A 21,503-nucleotide genomic window follows, 5' to 3' on the forward strand; every position below is an offset into this window, starting at 1 on the left:
TGTTATAAGTACCCTGAGCCACTTATTATTCATGGTCAAGTATTTGTAATAACTGGTGTGTGTGTTGAATTTGCGTTTATTACTTTCAATTACGTTATAGCCTCCCAAGTACCCTTAAAGCATACATCTAAGTGTATGATTTTAAAGGACAATGAAATTGGCCTGTGTCCTGTGCCCTTTCATAGTAGCTACAATTCGCTTCTCTACAGTGGATTGTCTTGTCTGTAAGTTTATCTATCGTATGATTAAGTAGAAATTAATTTGCCCAGCTTCTTAAATCAATGTAGACATAATTGTTATTTCTAAAGTCTTTTTTTGTATTTACTGTGACACCAAGTTCAGTTTATTTTTTGGTGGGGGATGGGTAGTGCTCAAGAGATGGAGCTAAAAGTTTTTTGAGAAAATAATAGGTATATATGTTCTATATCTCATTTTCCAAACCTGTTGATAGCAGGTTAAAAAAAAAGAGGGCAGAGTTTTCTTCATCAAAAGTTTATTAGTATCTTCTCAGAATATTAAAATGAACATAGTCTGGAGACTGGTATGTTTTCTTCCCTTTTGCTCATCTTATTGCCATGTTACACCTTAATTTAGAAAGACTTATTTTATTAAGAAAGAAGGAAGTGGTGATGGGGCTTTTGCCAATAAATCAGTCAAATTTATTTTAAAATTGAACAAAATGTGCCACTAAATACTTGGATACTGTGAGAACCAGTAAATTTGCAAAGATATTTCTCAAATATTGATAAAAGTTTTCAACAATCTTTGGAATTATAAAATAGGCTAATATAATTCCTTTAAAAGCTTAAAAATATTCCTAAATGCTTATTATTAGTTTTGTTTAATTGATATTGATACCAATTTGAAAGATTAAAGAGAAGCTTGAAGTCAATTTGGAGTGCTTCTCAAAAACTTTCCCCTAAATGTTCCAGGACATTACGCTTTTTAAAAAACAAATGAGAATCCTAAATATGAATGGGTAGACCTAAGTTCCAATAATAATTCAAATAGGAAATAGCTTTTGGTTTTGGAGTGGAAAAAAATTGCATGGTAGCAAAAAGTAAAAGACTGCTCACTTCCCCCAAGGCAGATTGCAGGACAGGGCTTGTGTGTGGTTCTTACAGCCACTGGCATAATTTCGTTCTACCTGGTCAAACAGCATTAACCTGTGAGGGCTGGGATCATGTCGGTTTTCTTTGCCATTGTATTCCTAGTACCTCACATAGTGGATGATAGTAGGCATACAGATGTTTGTTGAAGGAATGTATATATCTGAGATTTTTTTAGCTACTGTTTTATCAGCCTTCTTGGATTTTGCCAATTTTGAGCCCTCTATTCTAGATTCTTTACTTGGGCCTTTTTTTTTTTTTTTTTTTTTTTTTTTTTTGAGCATTAAGGCTTTGGCTATAGCAAATATGTTATTCCTCCATGATTATGAATTTGCTTTGTTCGTAGTAGATTCCTGGCAAATATTTGTTGAATTAGATATGTGAAAGCTAAGATAGAAGAAAGTTTTTTTCTTTTTAGATCTGTTATTTAATGCAGAATATATTTCTTAAATTGACTATACAACTTAAAATGTAAGACATAGATCTATATTGATAAATGTGATATATTTTAGTGAAAAATATAGGTATATACAGCATATTGCATGATCTTTTTTTATGTATGTATGTATATGCACAGAAGACGAAAGGCAGATTATATATTAAAATGTTATCTCTGAGAGGCAGGATTAAATGGAGGGGTTTTTTTGTTGTACTTTTTTTCTGTGTATTTTCTTTTACCTTCTAAACTTACTGAAGCTTTTACTCTGAGTATGTGTCTCTTTAAAAAAAAATCAGAAAATAAAGTTTTTAATAAAAGTTACATCAGAAAACATTCTTTTTTAATATTATATTTCCCTTTTAGGTAGTACATCAAATGTACTATTTTCTACTCAAGATTCAGTTGAAGATGCAGTCTTTGGTGACGTTACTAATCTCAAGAATGGTGATAGAGGAGAAAAAAGACAAAAGCATTTTCCAGGGAGGAGTTGTAGTTTTAGTTCTGAAAGCCGAGCAGGAATGTTGCTTAAGAAGAGCAGTTTGGATTTGAATTCAAGTGAAGTGGCTATCATGATGGGAGCAGATGCCAAGATTCTCACAGCAGCACTGACGTGTCCTAAGACTTCTCCACTTCATATCCCAAGAACCCATAGCTTTGAGAGTGTTAGCTGTCATCTCGCTGATACTAGGACTCGTGTGTCTGAAAGCGCTTGGGATATTGAGCACAGATCTTCAGTGTTAGAGATGCTGGAGGAAAGCCAAGAGCTCCTAGAACCTGTGATTGATGACAGTATAGCTAAAACTACTATGACAAAGGATACACATGATAGTCTCCAAACTGACAGTAATCAGCCCATAGACTTGAAAGCAGGATCCAAAGATCTAATAAATAAAAGAAGTAGTTTATATGGTGTTGCTAAAGCTGTTGAGAGGGAAGATGTTGAAACTGGACTAGATCCTTTGTCTCTTTTAGCCACTGAGTGCATAGGAGAAAAAACTCCTGATTCTGAAGATAAGCCGTTTTCTCCAGTTATTGCACGAAATCTGGCTGATGAAATCGAAAACTATATGAACCTAAAGAGTCCCTTGGGTAGCAAATCTTCTAGTATGGAATTACATGGAGAGGGAAACAGAGAGTCTGGTACTACCACTGCATTTGTTCACCCTTTAGAGAGGAGATCAAGCCTACCTTTAGATCATGGTCCACCAGCACAGGAAAATCCTGAAAGTGAAAAGGGTTCCCCTGCAGTGTCTAGATCTAAAACTTTTACTGGGCGTTTCAGGCATCAAATTCCCTCTCGAGGTCATAAAGAACGTTCGACTTCTTTATCAGCTCTGGTGCGTTCTTCACCACACGGCTCATTGGGTTCTGTGGTAAATTCTTTGTCAGGGCTAAAGCTGGATAATATACTCTCAGGGCCCAAGATAGATGTCCTAAAATCTGGTATGAAACAAGCAGCGACAGTAGCCAGTAAGATGTGGGTAGCTGTAGCATCTGCCTACAACTACTCAGATGATGAGGTAAGATGTTTTGTGTGTAGTCTATCTGATGTTGGAATGTTTGTAGTATTTTCTTATGTACATATTGTTTAGAGATTTCTAGTAACTTTGGTTTCCATATTTTAATGCATATTCTATTTCTTGAAATGACTTGAACATACAGATAAGGAAGTTAATAATGAAGAAATAGAATATCAGGACTACTTTATAATTCCATAGATCAGTCCAAACTAACACATGAAATTTATTTTTTTGAAAGTACTAATGATTAATGTCTGAATTTAATAATGATGCCATGTTATGTTTGTATAACACTTCAGTTTTTAAATAACCTTTACCTGTGTTATCTCTTTAATACATATGAAGTCACTCTACAACTTAATCCATAGGTTCCATACTAAATAACAAAAACTGGTAATTCTTTTAAAAACCATTATAAAGAAAATCATTATATCTTCTTATGAAAATAGAAGGAAGAAATTTTGCTTGTTTTATACAGAAATGTTAGTTAAAACTTCATTATAGTCAAAGAATTTTAGTACTTTACTAGAAAAGACAAATGTCTATAATATTCACTATTGTTAGCATTGTTCTCAGTACTGTCTTAAGCTGTGTATCTGTTTTGACACATGACTATATATATACACATATATATTTGTTTAATTTTTGTAGCAACCACATGGGTAGGTAGGTACTACTCTTATCCTCAGTTTTTAAATGAGGTATCTGAGATTCAGAGAGGTTAATTAACTTCTCCAGGTTACATAACTAGTGAGTGGCAAACTAGAATTTGAAGTTTGAGAGATTGGGTACAGTCTTTGCTCTTTACCACCATAGTAGCAAAGAAGGAAGCAGTATCTTAGAAAAGGTTGCTGTAGAGACTGTCCAAAAAGAGCAAAGCAGGTCATATGTAAGTTTGCTTTTGATGGATAAATTTAAAGTTTTTGGTTAGTCTAAATGGTAAAGGTGGCAAAAGGTGTATCTGAGAATAATGAGAAAAGCATGAAGTCTTAAAACATGCATTTTCAAGATAATATAGTCGATTTCAGATTGCTAAAGTTGTAAATAGGAAGTACAGACAGGGAATTAAATTGGACAAGAGGACTTGTATACCATTTGAAGGAAAACTTTATTCCATAGGCAGACTTCATTGAATTAAAAGTACAATGTTGAGTTTTGTAAGACAAATTGCATTTGTATTTAAAAAGCTTACAAGGTCAGTTAAGGAAAGACAAAATAAGCTGGCTTCAAGAGTCTCTTGGTATTATGTGGGGAAAAAAACCCCAGAATGAACCATTTTATATTTGAAATTTTATCTAATAGTGTTAAAAAACACTTTACTCAGAGTAATGTGGACTTGGAATATATTCCAAGTGGTTATAGGTAATTTTTCTTTTCTTTTCATTTCTATAGTCCTGATACCAGAGCCTGGCAAAAGCAAATAGGACATACCTAATATTTTCAAAGGAAGGAATGAATAAAGTCTATAAAATTTTCATAGCTTTAAACTAGAATTTAATCTATCGAAAAAAAAAATTAGAGATATGTGTAAAAATAGCTCAAGGGAATTTATCAGTGTAAAGCATTCTGAAAGTTTAAGCAATAGAGGATTTACTAAATATGTAATAGTATATCAGTAAGTTGGATCAGGTTAGAGGAGTTTAAATAATACAAAAAATTTAATGACAAATTACATGAGAATAGCTTATTTTGTAAAAGTGTACTATGCATATTTTAAAAGGACTACAAAGATATATACATTAAGATTTCGATTATACTCTGTGACTTGGTATTATAAGCGCTTTTATTTCCTGTTTTGCATATTTGTATTTAAGTTTTTAAAAAGCATTTAACATGGTTTTATAAGAGGAGACAAGTCTTAAAAGCAAAAGCAAAAAGGAAAGTTATTATTGAAATTTTTTAAAAATTTAAACAAGTGTCAATCACAGTGATCAGAAATTAGTGTTCAGAACTTTATTCATGCTTTATGCCTCTAATATTGATGATTGTTATTTTGAACAATCTATGGCCAGCTGAAATTCTTACAACCACCTTATTTTAAAGGACTTACATAATCCATCTTTTTTAGACAATAATTAATAGTTAATAGTTAGAGAAGTTAAGGTCACATACCTAATACGTGATCGGGAGCCAAGATCAGTCTGGCTGTGTCTGACGCTAAAACTCTTATTTGACCTCTGCTACCATCTCTAATCTGACTGGAAACAGTGAGCTCCTAGAGTTCCTTCATTTTATGATATTGAATATTGAGAAACACCCCCATACCCCAAACATACGCCAGGGACACAACACAGTCTTAAAGTATTACAGGTCATTGCTTGACTATTTTAGAATTTGGAAGAGAAATTCCAAACAATAGAAGAGTTCAGGTTTTGAAAAATGTGAAGGTGACAATTTAAGCAAAATAGGGGCGTTTAATTCTGAAAAGGGTGGAGTAAATATATTCTCATTGAAGAAGGTATTACAAATCTGTCTATGATTTTATTCTTTTCAATTAAAGGAGGAAACTAATAGAGATTATAGCTTCCCAGCTGGCCTCGAAGACCATATTTTGGGGGAGAATATACCGCCTAACACAAGTATCTCAGGGTTGGTCCCCAGTGAACTTACCCAGAGCAATACAAGCCTTGGCAGTAGCAGCAGTGGTGGAGATGTTGGAAAACCGCATTACTCAACAGGTATTGGGAAGGATTGTCCCCTCTCCTCATATATATACCCATACCCTTCCCTCTGCCCACCACACACACAAAATGCCTCATTTGTTAAGATGATCTGATAGAGTTTTAATAGAGCCATTCCACTCTCTCACTGTTCTTTTATATGATCTACAAGTACTGCAGTCACATAATTGATTTTATTTTTAGTCGAATATATTTGTGAATTATGTCATTAATTCTTGAACTTTTAGTGTGTTTCAGAATCACCCGAGGAACTTGCTTAAAAATACATACAAACGTCCAAGCCCTAGGCTAAAACTTTTGAGACCGAATCTGTGGGATCGGGCCTTAGAAATGTGTATTTTTAACTAGCTCTCCAGGTGAATCAGATACATACCAGAGTTCTGTATCGCTGAAATTTCTTAGCTCTGTGTTATTGTTTTTAATTGTAATTCTACTTATTTTATCCAACTTTCTGTTATGAAAATTTTTCAGATGTCTTGAGAAGTTAAATAATATAATGAACAATCATATATTTTCAACTTAGATTTAGTTAACTATTGGTAATTTTATATATATATATATATACATATATTTTATACTGAACCATTTGAAAATAAATTGCAGACTTCATGATACGTCCCCCTTTATACTTTAGTATGTATTTACAAAGAATAAGAGCATTTTCATACATAGTGTATTATAATGGTTACTTGTCTCCAGGTGAGCTTCCATTTCCAAGAAGCATAAAGGGGCAGGACTTTGAAAAATCAGACCATGGTTCTTCTCAGAACACCAGCATGTCGAGCATCTATCAGAATTGTGCAATGGAGGTAAAAGTTTTGTGTCTGCCCATGATAAGTGGCCATAAACATATTTTTATTTCAGAATGACTTTTAACAGAATTCTGTGATATTCTAGTGGACATTTTGTTGAATTTGCTTGCTGTCTTATGTAAGCAAGGCAATAAACTGATAACTTTACCTATAAAATAATTGAGTTGTTAATTCCAAATTTGATCAACAAAGTAAAATTCTATGTTTGTCTCAAGAGAATGGTTTGTTTAAGATTGTCACTGGAGGTTTTCAGTGTCTGCACTTTTCTACTCTTAGGTTTTGATGTCAAGTTGTTCACAGTGCAGAGCTTGTGGAGCTTTAGTTTATGATGAAGAAATAATGGCTGGATGGACGGCAGATGATTCAAATTTGAATACAACCTGTCCATTCTGTAAAAGCAACTTTTTGCCTCTTCTCAATGTAGAATTTAAAGACTTAAGAGGCTCTGCAAGGTTAGTATTATATTATAAAAACTCCCTTAAGAGGTAAGTGTCCCCCACCCCCAAAGGCATGACTCCTGGAGGAGGAGTGAAATAGTCATAGTATGCTCCAGGTGTCCTTTCTCCTTCACTTTCACTATTTGAGTAGAAAATACTAGTAATGTAGTAGATGACTTTCCCATTTTATTTACCTTTACAATTATCATAGCAGTTAATGTCTGGAGCTAAACTTTATAGATAATTCAAAACTCTAATGTTAGTCATTATTTTAAACTTTGTTCCTCACTGATTTTAATTGTGTCTTCTAGAAGGGAAAAAAAAAGCATATGTGAGGGGTGCTTTGAACTCCTCTTCTTGTTGCCCCTTTATGGTGGTGTTCTGTACAGTAAATGACTGAATTCTAATCAGTGGGAAGGAGAGTAGCTCATCTATAATCAGTCATTAAGTAATTTTGAGTTTGGTAACTGTATGCTGACCTAAGTAATTATACTGAATATTATATATTTGTTTTATGGAGCAAGTATACTTCATATTATTATCTTCTTTTAGCTGTTTTTTTTTTTTTTTTTTAATCCAATTGTATAGGTGTTTCCTCTCTTTTTCCTTTTAGCTTCATATGTGGAGCTGAGTGAAATCATACTTTAATTTCTGACACTATCGATGGTTTGTGCAAGAGCCCTCCTTTATTATCTTCCTCACCCTACCTATTCCCACTCATTCCTTTATTTAATAAAGACACCGTGCTGTTTGTGGTATATCCTTGAATATATATTCTCATAAAATATGTTATTTTGCAGGATTATCATATTAAACTTACATCATTAGAATAATGCTAAAAATCTATATATTTTTTACTCTGTTAAATTTATCTGAATTTCTGTCTGTAAAGCTAGTTTATTTCTTTTCTCCTACAGGAAGTTAATACCTCATTTTACTTATCTCATTATCCTAGTGTTGGATACTTCAGTTGTTTCCAGTTTTTTGTTACTATCATTACAGTGATGTAAAAACACTGTAAAATATATATCTCCTTCTGGACTTGTGAAGTAATTTCTCTCAGACTCTTAGGATTGAGACCATTGGGTCGTTTTCATACATGATTTCAATAAACACTGGAAGATCGCTTCCCAGATGGCTACATTCCCACTAGTAGAGTATAAGAATTCTCATTTCAGTATATCCTTACCAGCATTTGGTATTATCACTTTTTTGATTTTTTCATTCTAATGAGTATAAAGCGATATTTTGTTTTTGTTTGAATTTCTCTGAATACTAGTGAGTTTGAGTATCTCTTCATAGACTTGTTAATTATTCCAGCATTTTCTGTGAATTGCCCGTTTATAGCTCTTGCCCATTATCAAACTTTCTTTTTCTTGTTGATTGTTGCTTTGAATATTTTTGATGTGAATTCCTTGAAATCATTTATTTTGATGTCCTCATTAATTTTAAACCATATGATTTGTTCTTTTGGTGTCTTGTTTTTAAAATTGTTTCCCATTTGTAGGACATAAAAATTTTCTCCCTGAATATTCTTTTTTTAGCTTTATATTTTACTTCCGATATAGAGGTCTCCAATCTCATGTACACCTCAGGTTCCCATGTACACCTCCCTCTGTGTTCTCTTTTTTTTTTTTTTTGTCACTACCATTATTTTTATTACTCTGTGTTGTGTCCAAGTTCCCTCCTTGTGGAATATATATTTGTTTATAGTTACTCATTTTAAATTTATAAAATTTTAGAGTAATCTTTAGTTCCTAAAAAAATTCAGCTATAGTTTTCATTGGGGTTAGATTTATAGATTAATTTGAGAAAGTGGACGTTTTCAATATTATTCTCTTATCTATGAGTGTGATATATATCTCCATTTTAAAATTTAACTAGTTTCAAGTATACAGTACATTGATCAGACATTTATATAGTTTATAAAACAATATATCTATTTTAAAGAAAATTTTTATGTCTTTTTAAATTCTTCATAAGTCTTGTACTTTTTTTATTGAGTTAATAGTGTTTCTTAAGCTATTGTAGTATCTTATATTAGAGTTTCTAATTGGATATAAGAGAACATTATTGATTTTCCTCCCTAACATATTGTTATGGAAAATTTTAAACTTATAGTCAAATTTAAAGATTTTTTTTCCAGTGACACCCATATATCCATGCTTACATTCTGCAACTAACATTTTACTATACTTGCTTTATAACCTATTTATCTCTCTATTCATTCATAAATTCATCTATTTTTATTCATTTAGAATAATATGTAGACCGTAATACACTTCTTCCTCAGAGACTTCAGATACATATCAACTAGAATTCAGCATTTTAGTTTTTCTCTTTGAAAAGAAAACTTTGGTATACAATAAAATACACAAATCTTAAATTACCATTTAAAGAGTAAATACATACACTTGTGCAGACTCAAACCCTTATCAAGATGTAGAACATTACTATTATCTCCAAAAGGTCTCTCACTGTTCCTTACAAGGCCCAACCCTCACATTGTCCCCACCCAGAAGGAGAAGGAGAGAGATGACAATAAAATACTGAATAAATAGGAGAGGAAATGACTAAAAACAAAATGGCGATTTTATAAGGGGGAAAAAGAGGTATTAAACATTTATAGGTTAATACATGCTAAAATGATGCTGTTCTTGCTCTTTTTTTAACTGAAAATTAATGAAATATTTTGCTTTTCATCTTTTTTCATAGCTTTATTTAATGGTTCTCAAAACTAAAGGGATCTTAAAATGAACTCTAATGATCTCCTCTAGACTTTTTCATTTGAATAGTTTAGGACGGGGGGGCAAGAATGGAAGTCGGAGAGGGAGGGGAAGGGAAAGGGGGAGAGGGAGATGTGGGTGAGTGTGTATTTGAAATAGGCAGTACTTCTATGGATTGTATAATGTATTATGACTGCTTTACCATAAAGTGATTCTAATATGAACTTTAGAGGACTTTAGGATTTTTAAAGGTTTTTTTTTTGTACTGCTCCATATTTAGCTTTTTCCTAAAACCGAGTACCTCTGGTGACAGTTTACAAAGTGGCAGCATTCCATTGGCAAGTGAACCTTTGGAGCACAAACCTGTATCCAGTTCAGCAGAACCTGACTTGATCAACTTTATGGAGTTTTCTAAACATAAGCCGACCATAACTGAAGAAACGAGCTCTGTAGTTGAATCAAGGTATCATAGAGTATGGAGAACTCAGAAGAAATTGGATATTCTTATAAAAATGCCATCTTAAAGATTACCTGACTCTTATAGGCATAAGTTCTGGCATTTTAAAAATTTAGCCTTAACTTTTTACTACTGTATATTGTTCAAATACCTAACGGACGAATCTGATGATAAACCATTTTTGAAACTTTGTTTAATGTTTTACAGTATCTTTTACAAAGTGAACTTCTCAACCAGTAAAAAGTATTTTCCCCTTTAGTGTAGTCATTGCCAGTTTAGAAATTATCTTTACTGTAAGGTATACTCTTTATTTTACTCTTAAATATTTATTGAGTCAAACATTTATTGAGAGCATATAAGCATTATGCTGAACACTAAAAATAAAGATCTGGTCTCTCTTTAGGAGGATCATGGCATGGTATAGATTACATACTTGTCAGTGACTGTTTACATGCAGTATAGTTACTTCTAGGCGATTTTGTTTATGAAATAATGTTTGAATAAAGCAACTGAATGGGCATTTAATTTTTTAAAAAATAATACCTGTTATCTACTATGTGTCCTCTTTGCCCTTCACCAGAGTCATCCACTCTATCTTGTTCTTTTGACCAGTTTTACAAAAATGCCTGAAGAAAATTTTCTTCTTATATGCCAGTACTGACTCTTCTCAGATATATGCAGTAGACTCAAAATTCATTGTAGAAAATACTGTAGCTCAATGGATTCAGATTGTTTTACAGAACAAACACAGCATTTCTTCTTTATTTTTAAAGCGACGAAATAAAGAAAGCCAGCGGAGATGTTCAAACTATGAAAATTTCACCTATGCCTAATAGTTTAGCAAAGCGGAATGTATCTTTGACTCGAAGTCACAGTGTTGGAGGTCCTTTGCAAAATATTGACCTTTCCCAGCGACCATGTCATGGCATTTCAACAGTTAGTCTTCCAAACAGTCTGCAGGAAGTCGTGGTATGTAACAATGTTATAATTACATTGTGTATTCATGTAAGTATTAGAGCAGCACATAATTCTTCTGTAGAAGATTTATTTTAATACATAAAAAGTGGTAAGAATTTTTCATAAACTAAGAACTTAAAATTTCAAATATGTATGAAAATAGTAGAGTACATAAATGAGTCCCTTGACCCATCAGCTAGATTCACTAATTTTCAATTTATGGCCATTCTTTTTTTGTATATACCCTCATTCACTCACTTCTTTCCACATTATTTTGAAGAAAATTTCAAACATGATATATTTCATTTGTAAATATTTCAGAATGCATCTCTAAAATATAAGGACTCTTAAACATACAATGCCACTAAAAGACCAAAAAATAACAAATAACATCAAATTATTCAGTCTTTGTTCAAACTTCAAATTGTCTCAGCAATGTCAGGTGTTTGTGTTTTGTAGTTTGAGCAATCAGGATCAAATAAGGTCCATGCACTGCAGTTGATTGATCTGTTTTTTTTTTTTTTTGGTCTTTCTAAAGCTGTATACCCTGTTTTTTCCCCTTGCAGTATATCTGTTGATTACAACTCTGTATATTGTTGATAGTAGCTAAAAGCTTGGTCAGATTCAGGTTTTTTTGTTTTTGTTTTTGTTCCATTTGTTTGTTTATTTTTGTAAGACAGTTTCATCAGAGGTGGTATATTTCTCCAGTAGAAGACATGAACTATCTTTGTGATGTTAGTAACTATTAATGCCGCGATGCCTAGATCAAGTTATTCATTTTAAGCTTATAAAATGATGATAGTCTGATTCTGTTATCTTCTTTATTATGTGGAGTATATGTATAAAGGGAAGCTTCCCTCAGGTCTTCTGTTTGGTTTTCCAAAGAAAAGTCACAGATTTTCTTGATGTCATCATTATAAAACATCTAAATGCAAACATTTCTTATTGAAAAAATTGATAAGGAAAAATTAATCTTTCATAATAGGCCATTGGTCTTATCAGCATAATAGAGAAACTCTATCATGTTTAAAATAGGGTCTATTATATGGATTATTAATTTTCTCTTAAAATTATTTAACCTAAGGGTATTTATGATTAAGTATTTTTTCTCTTTTTGAGTTTTCATTAGGGCATTCTACTGCATGTAGCAATAACCCTGAGATAACTGATTTTGAAAGGGTAGAGAAGCATAATCTCATTGAAAAGTACTCGTAAACATACAGAATTAAATAGATAATATTTTGTATTATTTTTTTAAGGATCCTTTAGGAAAAAGACCCAATCCTCCCCCAGTTTCTGTGCCTTACTTGAGTCCTCTAGTACTTCGTAAAGAACTTGAATCTTTGCTAGAAAATGAAGGTGATCAGGTGATTCACACATCCTCTTTCATCAATCAACATCCAATCATTTTCTGGAACCTCGTATGGTATTTCAGACGTTTGGACCTTCCTAGTAATTTGCCAGGACTTATCCTCTCATCTGAACATTGTAATGGAGGTATACAGGTAGGGTACCAACTTTTATACTTTTATTATATTGGTGTTGGTTAGGATGAGGCTTAACTTCAGGTAATAAAAATTATACAATAATAGTGGCTTAAGATGTAGTTGTTTCTCTCTTAAAAGTTTGGGTAGGTGGTCCAGAAAGGGACAATGTTAGGGACCTGAGATGATCCTATTATCTTGCTTAGCTGTATGTGACCTCCCTTTCCAAGTTCTACACCTGGTCCAGGATGACTGACTCTACTTCTAAGCTATCACATCCACATTCCAGCTAGCAGTAAGGAGACAAATGGATGGAGAAAAGTATGTCTTCTTTCTTTAGGGACAGTTCCTGGAGTTGCCCATAATATTTTCATATTTATTCATTTGGCCGGAACTTACATGGTCATTTCTAGTTGCAAGAGTGGCTAGAAAAGGTAGCTTTTATTCTGAACTATCATGTTCCCAGCTGACATTCTCATAATGATCTTATTTTAGAGGACTCTTCCATATTTTCAGATGACATAATTAAAAGTTAGAGAAGTTAAGTAGTTTTTGCAAGATCACATACCTAGTAAGTGATAGACAAGATCACAGTCTGGCTGTGTCTGGGGCTAAAGCACTCACTTTGCTTGTACTGGGGTTTCTGATCCCAGTGGAGACAGTGAGCAACTCAGGTTCCTTTATTTTATGATACTGAATATTGAAAGACACCCCACACCTCAGACATACACCAGGGGCACAACGCAATCTTAAAATATTACAAACTCTGTTTTGACTCACTTTAAGTAATGGTCAGTACAACAAGATGGTAGAAACAGTTGCACTTTCTCTTAAAATTTGTTATGATGGCAGTTAATCTTTCATGTAGCCACTGTGCTAGTTACCAAGTTGTAATTCCTGTTCTTGAAATTTAGAATGAAAAACCTGCACTTGAGAAAATAATATTTATCATCAGATCTAAATGAAAATTAAAAATTTTGCTGCTCAGAACTTTTGGTCCAGAACTTTGAAAGAACTCGTCCTTTTTATATAATCAAGTTTTGTTTGGTCCACTGATAATTATTTTGCTTGAGGTACTAATACTTTTATTGATCTTTCTTAGCTTCCTCTATCATCTCTGTCCCAGGATAGCAAACTTGTGTATATTCAGCTTTTATGGGATAATATCAACCTTCATCAGGAACCAGGAGAACCTCTATATGTCTCATGGAGAAATTTTAGTAAGTAAAGGACATAAAAGATTGAAAATAACCCAGATGTCTCCACAAGTGAATGAATAAACAAATTGTGGTATAAGCTATCCGTATAATAGAACACTATTTAGCAATAAAGAAGAATGGACGACGGAGGGTGGGGGTGGGGAGTGCCTAGAATTAAGAAGAAGAGAGCAAATTCTTTTGTATTAGTTAAATATATTTCATCCATTTTTAGTATCTCTTCAAGATTCTTTCAGTTTTAGCTCAAATTGATTTGCTATTGTATTGATCCATTTAACTATGTATGGTCTCCATGTCAGTTGAAGAGTATTTTTTGTGTGATTTTTCTTTCAAATACCAGTTTGGTTAGGTATTTGCAGAGTAAATTCTACATAGTAGTAGAGTAATTTAGAAGTGCTGACAAGCCTGTCCTAAAAATCATATGGATATTCAGGCGACCCAGAATAGCCAAAACAATCTTTGAAAAAGAAGAACATAGTTCTAGGACTCATACTTCTCAGTTTGAGAACTTAGTACAAAGCTCCAGTAATCAAGGAAGTGGGATCGACATATGGGTCAGTGGAATAGAGTTGAGGCTCCAGAAAGAAACCCTTACATATATAGTAAATTGCCTTTTGGCAAGAATTCCAAGACCAGTCAATGAGTAAAAAATAGTCTTTTCAACAAATGGTGCTGGGACGGTTGGAGAAACATGCAAAAAGAAAAAGTTGGGTTGTTTCCTTAAATCATACATAAAAATGAACTCAAAACGTATCATAGACCCAAATATAAGAGCTAAACTGTAGCACTCAAAAGGAAAAATATATAAATTTGACTTAAAAACTTCTATGCTGAAAAATAAACCATCTAAAAAGAGCAGTGTCAACCCACAGAATAGAATAGAGAAAGGTATCTTAAAAGAGTTTTGTACTGAGAATATATAAAGAATTCTTACAACTCAATAATAAAGACAACCCATTTAAAAAATGAATGAAGGATTGTAGTTCCTTCAGGCTGCTGTAACAAAATACTACAGACTAGGTAGCTTATAAACAAATTTATTTCTCACAGTTCTGAAGGCTGGAAGTCCAACGGTGCTAGAATGGTTAGTTGAGGGCCCTCTTCCAGAATGCAGACTTCTCGTCATGTCATCATATGGCAGAAGGGGTGAAGGATGTCTTCTCTGCCCTTTTTCTAAAGGGCACTAACCCGTTTATGACGACTGTGGCCTCATGACCTTAGTACCTCTCAAAGGCCTTGTCTCTCAATGCCAGTGGGCATCAGGTTCTCAATATGTGAATTTGGGGGAGACGCAAACATTTCCTCAAAATAATAAACAGTTATCATATGACATGATGGTTCCTTTCTTTAAGATAATACCCAAGCAAAAATGTACGTTCACCTAAAAACTTATCACTGTTCTCAGCTGAGTTTTTCTTAATAGCCAAACAGTAGAAGCAACCACTGATGAATGGATAAAGTATGGTATATCCATACAATGGGCTATTATTTGGCAGTAGAAGGTAATGAATAGTGATGCATGCTACAACATAGATGAATTTAAAAACATAAAGAAGCCAGTCACAAAAGAACACAGAAAGTATAATTTTATTTTTTATGAAATACACAGAATAGGCACATCTGTAGAGATAGTGTAGATAAGAGGTTGAGTAGGAGTGAGGGGTTGGGAAGATAGAGGAATAATTAATTGCTAATAGGAGGTTTCTTTTGGTGGTGATAAAAATGTTCTAAAGTTGATTGTGGTGATGGTTGCTCAACTCCGTGAATATAGTAGAAACTACTGAGTTGTACAGTTTAAATGGATGAATTGAATAGTTTTGGAATTGTATCTCAATATAGGGGTTATTTTTAAAAATTCAGTTAAAGGAGGGACCGCAAAGTTGTATATTATATTTGGGTTAGGCTTTAAAATCACAACATGCATGAAAATCAAATCTATTCCAAGGTAATCATTTAGCAGGCAGAAGAGCTGGGATCAAAACCTATATCCTCATGTATTGTAACAGAGAACAAGAACTGATAACAATTTTGGTTGAACACAAATGAAGTATAACTAGTTGCGTTTAAGGGGCTGGGTTGTATGAAAAATACAGCAGCTTGCTTTATGACAGGCGCTTAGAATGAGGCGGCCGGAGAGTTATTGGATACATGTTCCCATCTCAACTAATGTGGCTGTAAGTAAAATTGTATGGCTGCTGGAATTACCTGCAGCATTAAACCTTTTTCCTTTTTTTCTGGGCCAAGGACACCTCGTTGATTTCGTATACTTTTAATGCTAGTATGATTTAGTTCCAGTATACCACTAAAGTACTTTTGTAATCTGTGAAATCTGTATAAATGTTCTTAATAATTCTAAAATTAGCCTTGTATCAGTTAGGATTGTACTCTGCTATATTTAATAGAAAGTAACAAGTTTAAACACATAAAAATTATTCTCCCACATAAAGAAGTTATGAATTAGACACTCCAGGACTGGATAGGCAACTCTGCTGTCAGCAGGGACCCATGCTTCTTCTGTTGTATCTGTTTTAACATCAGTAAAGGTCTCTTCATGGTCACAAGATGGCTGCTGGATTATAAGCTGTCATATCCCAGCCTCAAGCACAAAACCCTAAGTTCAAGGAAAGAACAAAGGGACAGGTCTCTCCTATCTGAAGAAAGCAGGAAAATTTTTTTTAACCGGTCACGCTGTCACATAATTTTACTAGTAAGGGAGGGGTGATCTTGAATAGAAAACTGGAAAATGCTACAACTCTGGAAAAAAACTTCTTTAATAATTAGTGGATAAACATATTCTTAATCACTGTGTTCTTATTATTAGATTCTGAAAAGAAACTGTCTCCCCTGTCAGAGGAACAACAGGCAACCAGCACTTTAGTAGAAACTATCAGGCAGAGTATTCAACATAATAATGTTCTTAAACCCATCAGCCTGCTTTTACAGCAAATGAAGCCAGACAAGAAAAGACAAAGGTAATAATCCAGTATTTCCACTCAAAATAATGTCATGTTTAAAAATATTTTTAAGAAGTATCTCTAGTTATAAAAGGAAACGCATATTCAGTGTAGAACATGATGATTTTTTTACAAAGTGCAGCCAAAATGTATAAATTCATACTTGAGCATAAACATAATAAAAGTTTATTTGGGGTAGCTTAAATTGTAGGTAATTCATCCATGACTTAACATGTACTGAATCTTTGGGAAACAATACTGCTGTTTGCCAGATACTGTTATGAATTTGTTAACATTGATGTATACATATGTACTACTTGTTCAGGCTGTCATATCCACACATCTTTTCTTATAGAATGTAAAAAAAAATTGGGTTTAGGAGTAGAAAACACTGTGGGAAAGTGGCGGAGAAGTGAATTACAAAGGACATGGAGCTGTTCTGATCCTCACTATTGTCTTTTAATGTGCTTGGATCAGTATCATCCCAGTGTCAGTCAGCGTAAGTGAATTCTGCAGTGAAAGCTTCAGAAAAGTTTAGTACAAGAACTGATAACAAAAATGGATGATCTTTTTGTAATCTCAGCAATTGAGGTAGAGATGACTGCCTTCACAATCTAAAGAGCGGGGAGTTTCAAGCATCTGTAGTGTAAGAGCAGGGGAAGAATATTAGAAATGACTTGTTATGGCTTTGGCAGCTACTCAAGAAAAGCTACATGGAGCATTATCAGAATCAGCATTGCTATCTAATTTTTTGTTTGATGTAAATGTTCAGAAACCATTTCTTAAGTTGTCCCCTCATTTTTAACAACTGAGCCATGAAGCTTATTCTTAAGGTTTCACTTGTGACATTTTAATGCTTACACACCAGATAAAGGTGACTAATCCTTTACTTTTGGATTAAATAGTAGAGACCACAGTCTTTCACACTGTTTGTATCCAAAGGTTTTAAACGCCTTAGAAATTAATCTGTTATTTTGTCAAGTGGCAGAAGATGAGAGAAGACTCTGCTTATAAGTTTTAATAAGAAATTAGAGTTAGAACACTTGTTATGTTGTTGAAAATTATAATAGTTAAAATAAGCCATTTTTGTTTTGGGGGTAAAGCTTTATGCCCATTAACTTTTAATTTTTTAATTTGAAATAGATATTCACAGGATGTTGCAAAAATAGCGCAAGTTCAGTGTCCCCTTAACCCAGCATCCCCCCAGGGTGACATCTAATGAAACTGTAGTGCAATATCAGAACCAGGATGCTGACATAGGTACATTAGTAACTAGACCACAGAACTTAATATTTTTTGCCATTTAAAAAAAATTCATAGATGTGTTTTTATGCTCTTGCCCATTAACTGTTAAAATATTTGTTTTATAGGAGTTTATACAGAGAAATCCTCTTCTTATCATTAGTATCTCTTGGAAGAGAGAATATTGATATTGGTAAGTTGGCTAATTAGTGATTACTAAAGGCGGTTCTTAGTTTTATTTCTAAAGTAATTTAAAAGATTGTAGCTGGTATTGGTAAATACTTCACTTGCCTTTAGAAAGATTTCTCCTTCTGATATACAGTTTAAATTTTTATATAAAATGACTTGACTACCATTTTTAAATGGATGGCTTTTGTTTTAACAAATCAAACTGCATTTTTGAAAATGTCTTTCAGAGGCTTTTGATAACGAATATGGAGTTGCATACAATAGTCTGTCTTCAGAGATCCTTGAAAAATTACAGAAAATCGATGTTCCACCAAGTGTCAGTGTGGAATGGTGCAGGAAGTGTTTTGGAGCGCCTGTCATTTAACAAGATTCACTAGATTTCTGACACATAAAGTTGGGGGAATAGATTCAGTGTGGAAACATTCAAGGTTTGTTCCAAATGCTAATTGGTGAAAACTGAAATAACTCTTGGGATAGTATGTAATGAAATGTAATTCATACTGAATCATCTCGCCATGTAAAAATAACATTAAAATGCCCTAGGGTTTATTGATACTGAAAATTTGCAACTTCTGAAGTGTTTATTTGCCTCTGCTGAAAATTGTTTGGATTTCTCAGTATTTGTAATAATTTGATAATGAGAAACCATAATCATCCTTGGCATTTTGTTTATTCGTGAAGCTATTGGGGTTGGGGAATGGCAAATTAATGTAAATTTGCCTAACTCCAAAACAAATATCTCAGTTATAAGAGCAACTCTTGTGTATGTGTGTATATATGTGTGGCTGTGTAGGTATGTGTATGTACAGCCATATTATATTTATTAAAATTCTTAGATTGCATGTTGCAATTTTCTGAAAGGGGTCTATTAAATGACTACTAAACTCATCTGTAGTCATTAATCTCAAAATTACCTAAAAATCTGATGACAAATACCTTGTCTTTGACTTTGTTTTATCTTAACCCTTCATATTATTACCTTCCTTAATGGATTGTATCTTGAATATCAATTACTTCCATCTTCTTCCCAATACCATGTAAATATAGAACAGCTTTAAAATTGGAATAAACGAGCCAGATAGTTTAAATGAAATTAGCTTCATAAGTCTCACAAAAGTAAAACATGTTTATAAAATGCTTATGTCTTTGGACCTGAAGTTGTTCAGGCACAGTAAATGGTTGCTATTAGTCACTTTTTAAAAACCTGTGGGATAAACTTGCACTGCAATTTTATTCTTGTATAATAGATTTGTATGCTTATTTGTGCATTTGTAAATACTGTTTTTTAGAATGAATCAATTAAGTCTTAAAACTTTAAAGGTTATTGAGCTTGTTGCCAGTAGGTTTAAGAAAATCATGACCTCACCTGCCTCACTGACATTATCATGCCTTTCGTAGAAAACATCCCTTAGGAACAGTAAGATTGCCTTAACTCTGCATCGTTTAAAAAGCCAGTGGTCATGTGTGCACTTTTACAGTAATTATGCAGGTGACTAAATCAGTTGATACAAAAAAATTTTTTGCAGGTAGTTAACAGCACAAATCTTTTCCAACTCGTATAATCTTTTACCCTGTTATGTACCAACATTTCAGGGTTAATCTGACCTATGCAGAAATCTAGTTTCAATTTATTGTGAAAGTGCAACATGGAAAAACTTACCAGAAATTATGTACAATCCTCATTACCTTAAAAAGTGGAGTTTTTGTACTGAGTATTCGTGCAACTTGACTTGGTACTAGTTTTAATGTGCAACACTTATTGCCCAACATTTTTAAAATTGTCCTTGCACATAAAAAAATCAGCATTGAAAGGAAAAATTCAAGTTTGCTGTGCCTGTTTTTAAAGCTCCTGAAGTGTATACGATTTGATCTTATGTCATCTCTAGAATTCCGATATTGTTTTTCAATTTCTTTGTAGTCAGCATACCAAAGAACTACCCACTAAAAAAAAACCCCAAACATTTAAGGACATTTGCCTATATTATCAAATTACATGTTTTCTAATAACTTTTAACCTTCTAAATAGCCATTACATATTGGAAATCTTTGCCTGCTGCAGTCATTTAGAAATAGGGGCTAATTTGCTTAAAGGCCTTTTTTAGCACCTATCACAGATCCTGAATCAGTATGACATAGAATGAAACTTAAATCCTTTATAACATCTGAAATTCCGTCTTTCATATTAAGTCCAGATTGTTTAGTCCAAAACCATATTCTGGTTTTGTATTTGAGTCTAATATCACTTTAGCTGCATTTTGTAGGTTGATCATAACATCGTGCATGGTTAATGAGTTAACTAACAAACTAAGTCCCTCATAACTTTGGGATAATCAGTTGTTGCTTTTACTTTTTTTGGTACATACCAGTAATACAAGATTGGACATTTTTTGAAACATTAACTCTTGAAAACATCCCTTTTTAAAAAGTTCTCTATCTGAAATCTGCCAGAATTGCTAGGGTAGTCTAGGCCAGCCTTATCTTTCCACTTCAGGGACTGCACTCAGAATCAAAGCAGGGTGATTCATGGTTTGTATATTAGGTTACTACAGAATTCTGGGCTATACACTAGACTTGCCTTTTGGCCTTAAGTTACCCAAAACAAGGACTGACTGTATTGTCAGTTCTTGTTTTGGGAGTCTTTTTAAAATGCTACATTTTCCCTCAAATTTGATTTGTCAATTGCCAATCAAGACTTCATGTTATATGATACCATGTATTAAGAGAAGTAGGGATTTTCTTACTGTTGACTAAGGATATTGACCTCATATGGAAACTTATGTCTAAATGTTAAAATCTGAAAATTTTTTCACCTGTGGTTAAAATATATTTTAGTAAATAAGGAGCCCTTTTTCTTCACCCTTAAAGCCTAATGTGCCTTGAGACCCTTACCCTAGTTTGTAAAGGTTCTAACTGTAGTTACTGTAGAAACTAGATATGGCCCATTAGAAGAAGTATACTTTGTACATTCACAGACAAGGTCAACTCCTGTTCAGAGTATGAAATAAAAAGCATGAATAATTCACTGGGGTTGAAAAGCTTTGTTAATGTAGTAAATTTGCACTGGTTTTAAAAGCTTTGTGAACTATTTCAAAATGGTATCTATTAACTTTTAACAAATTGTCTTTTTTATATATGACATGTCCATCTTCACAAGGGCACTTTTCCTGTATTGTGTATAGATCTTAAAAAAAAAGAAAACTGTATTCCTCAAAATAAAGTGTACAAAAGATTAATAGTCTAGTCATTTTTCTCAGAAATTGTTCCATACCTTGTTGAAAT

General features: G+C 33.2%; 1 protein-coding gene across 2 annotated transcripts in view; it reads left to right on the forward strand.

Annotated features, from left to right (window-relative positions):
• DENND4C (DENN domain containing 4C) overlaps positions 1 to 21,457 on the forward strand; it is an 87,488-nt gene extending 66,031 nt beyond the window's left edge. For both annotated transcript variants that reach the window (XM_036218367.1, XM_036218366.1), the window contains 11 exons: positions 1,912 to 3,068; positions 5,569 to 5,746; positions 6,449 to 6,558; positions 6,838 to 7,013; positions 10,005 to 10,187; positions 10,955 to 11,150; positions 12,398 to 12,643; positions 13,725 to 13,842; positions 16,661 to 16,811; positions 18,164 to 18,228; positions 18,452 to 21,457. In XM_036218367.1, coding sequence (XP_036074260.1) covers positions 1,912 to 3,068; positions 5,569 to 5,746; positions 6,449 to 6,558; positions 6,838 to 7,013; positions 10,005 to 10,187; positions 10,955 to 11,150; positions 12,398 to 12,643; positions 13,725 to 13,842; positions 16,661 to 16,811; positions 18,164 to 18,228; positions 18,452 to 18,588 — 2,717 coding nt within the window. In that variant the 3' untranslated portion in view covers positions 18,589 to 21,457. The remainder of the gene's footprint in view (positions 1 to 1,911; positions 3,069 to 5,568; positions 5,747 to 6,448; positions 6,559 to 6,837; positions 7,014 to 10,004; positions 10,188 to 10,954; positions 11,151 to 12,397; positions 12,644 to 13,724; positions 13,843 to 16,660; positions 16,812 to 18,163; positions 18,229 to 18,451) is intronic.
• The last annotated feature ends 46 nt before the right edge of the window (positions 21,458 to 21,503 follow it).

This window comes from Rousettus aegyptiacus, unplaced genomic scaffold, assembly GCF_014176215.1.
Source record: "Rousettus aegyptiacus isolate mRouAeg1 unplaced genomic scaffold, mRouAeg1.p scaffold_m13_p_3, whole genome shotgun sequence".
In the NCBI taxonomy this organism is placed as follows: Eukaryota; Metazoa; Chordata; class Mammalia; order Chiroptera; family Pteropodidae; genus Rousettus; species Rousettus aegyptiacus.